General features: G+C 45.9%; 1 protein-coding gene across 1 annotated transcript; it reads left to right on the forward strand.

Annotated features, from left to right (window-relative positions):
• The first annotated feature begins 268 nt into the window (after positions 1–268).
• Positions 269–1,009, forward strand: LOC147991339 (uncharacterized). Its single transcript, XM_087538630.1, has 2 exons — positions 269–351; positions 589–1,009. Exons 1-2 carry the CDS (start codon positions 269–271, stop codon positions 1,007–1,009), a joined length of 504 nt encoding a protein of 167 aa, XP_087394756.1.
• Positions 1,010–1,816: the final 807 nt, after the last annotated feature.

Here is a 1,816-nt window from a genome sequence, read left to right on the forward strand (position 1 = left end):
ATATAAGCCACCCCCTCCACTGAGACAAGGGTTCACACCCCCTGTAAACACACACATACATAATCCAGTCGACCGCCTCCGGGCACTGAGACGTAGTGCTCTTACTTCCTCTGCGAAGGGCCTGAACTCATAAAATTTGTGTGTACAACTTTGCCATAGCTAGGATCTTGCCTCCTCATACCTACCCCCCATTCTACTGTTAGTCGTAGATCCACGACAGGGGGTGCTAGAAGATAGAATCCACACCACTGTGGAAGAGCAAGTGACCATGTTCCTCCATGTTGTTGGTCATAACCAGAGGTTCAGGGTTGTACACATCACCTTCAGGAGATTAATGGAGACCATCTCCAGGTATTTCAAGCAAGTGTTTTATGCTGTTGGGGAGCTCAGAGGAGAGATGATCAGGTCAACAACTGGCTAGACTCCTACCAAGATTCTCACTAGCCCAAGATGGTATCCATACTTCAAGGTGAGCACTTACAGTATGTAGTTCATATGTTGTTATTGTTCTATAGTAGACAAACAACGTATTATAATGCCATTCCATGATTGCATTGGAGCTATAAATGATACTCATGTTGTTGCCAGAGTGCCTTGGTCACAAGCTATAGCATATAGAGGGTGGAAGCACTACACAAGCCATAATGTGCTAGCTGCTATTGACTTGGATCTGAAGTTCACATATGTGTTGCTTGGCTGGGAAGGATCATCACATGATGCTAACATTCTCAGTGACAGCGTGAGTCATCATGATGGCATCAACATCTCCGATGGAAAGTTCTACCTTGGAGATGCTGGCTATGCATGTCGGACATGTGTTCTTCCACCCTTCGGGAAAACCATGTACCATCTGAACGAGTTTGCTAGTAAGAACTATCCTAGGACTCCCCGGGAACTGTTCAACCTCAGACACTCCAGCCTTAGAGTGACTGTTGAGAGGGCCTTTGGAGCTCTGGAGAACATGTTTAAGATCCTGGATCAGAAGCCATTCCACCCTTACCCTAACTAGGTGAAGTTTGTTCTTGCATGTTGCATCATTCACAACTGGATCCTGCAATGGGGAGTTGATGGATTTGTGCCGATGGAGCAATATGTGACTCCTAATGAGGTAATCAGCTCTGGCCATGGTGTGGAGGCGCTCGACAATGAAGTGTGGAAGAAAAAAAGGTTGAAGTGTGCTCAGGCAATGTGGGATAACAGAGGTCAAACAAGGATTTGAAGCAGAATAACAAGAGGAAGAAGAAGAAAGAGGCAGCAACATAAGCATGGAAGAGGAAGCAGCAGAGGAAGAGGAAGAGTAAGAGGATAAACTGGCACCTAGTTAGCATCATTGAACTTTCCCTATTCGGCCATGTTGGCTCTTAACAATTTGTATTATCATTTGCTAGTAGCTAGGATAAACTTCCATTTGTTTCCAAGCTAGGACAAGATAATGTTCAGTGTGTGTGGTAAGGTCACGGTCGGTGTCAAAATCGGCGGATCTCGGGTAGGGGGTCCCAAACTGTGCGTCTAAGGCGGATGGTAACAGGAGACACGGGACACAATGTTTACCCAGGTTTGGGCCCTCTCGATGGAGGTAATACCCTACTTCCTTCTTGATTGATCTTGATGATATGAGTATTACAAGAGTTGATCTACCACGAGATCGTAGAGGCTAAACCCTAGAATCTAGCCTATGATTATGATTGTTGTTGTCCTACGGACTAAACCCTCCGGTTTATATACACACCGGAGGGGGCTAGGATTACACAAAGTCGGTTACAAGGGAGGAGATCTACATATCCGAATTGCCAAGCTTGCCTTCCACGCAAAGGAG

Source organism: Triticum urartu, chromosome 1A (genome assembly GCF_056163025.1).
Source record: "Triticum urartu cultivar PI428250 chromosome 1A, HENAU_Tu73, whole genome shotgun sequence".
Classification (NCBI taxonomy): domain Eukaryota; kingdom Viridiplantae; phylum Streptophyta; class Magnoliopsida; order Poales; family Poaceae; genus Triticum; species Triticum urartu.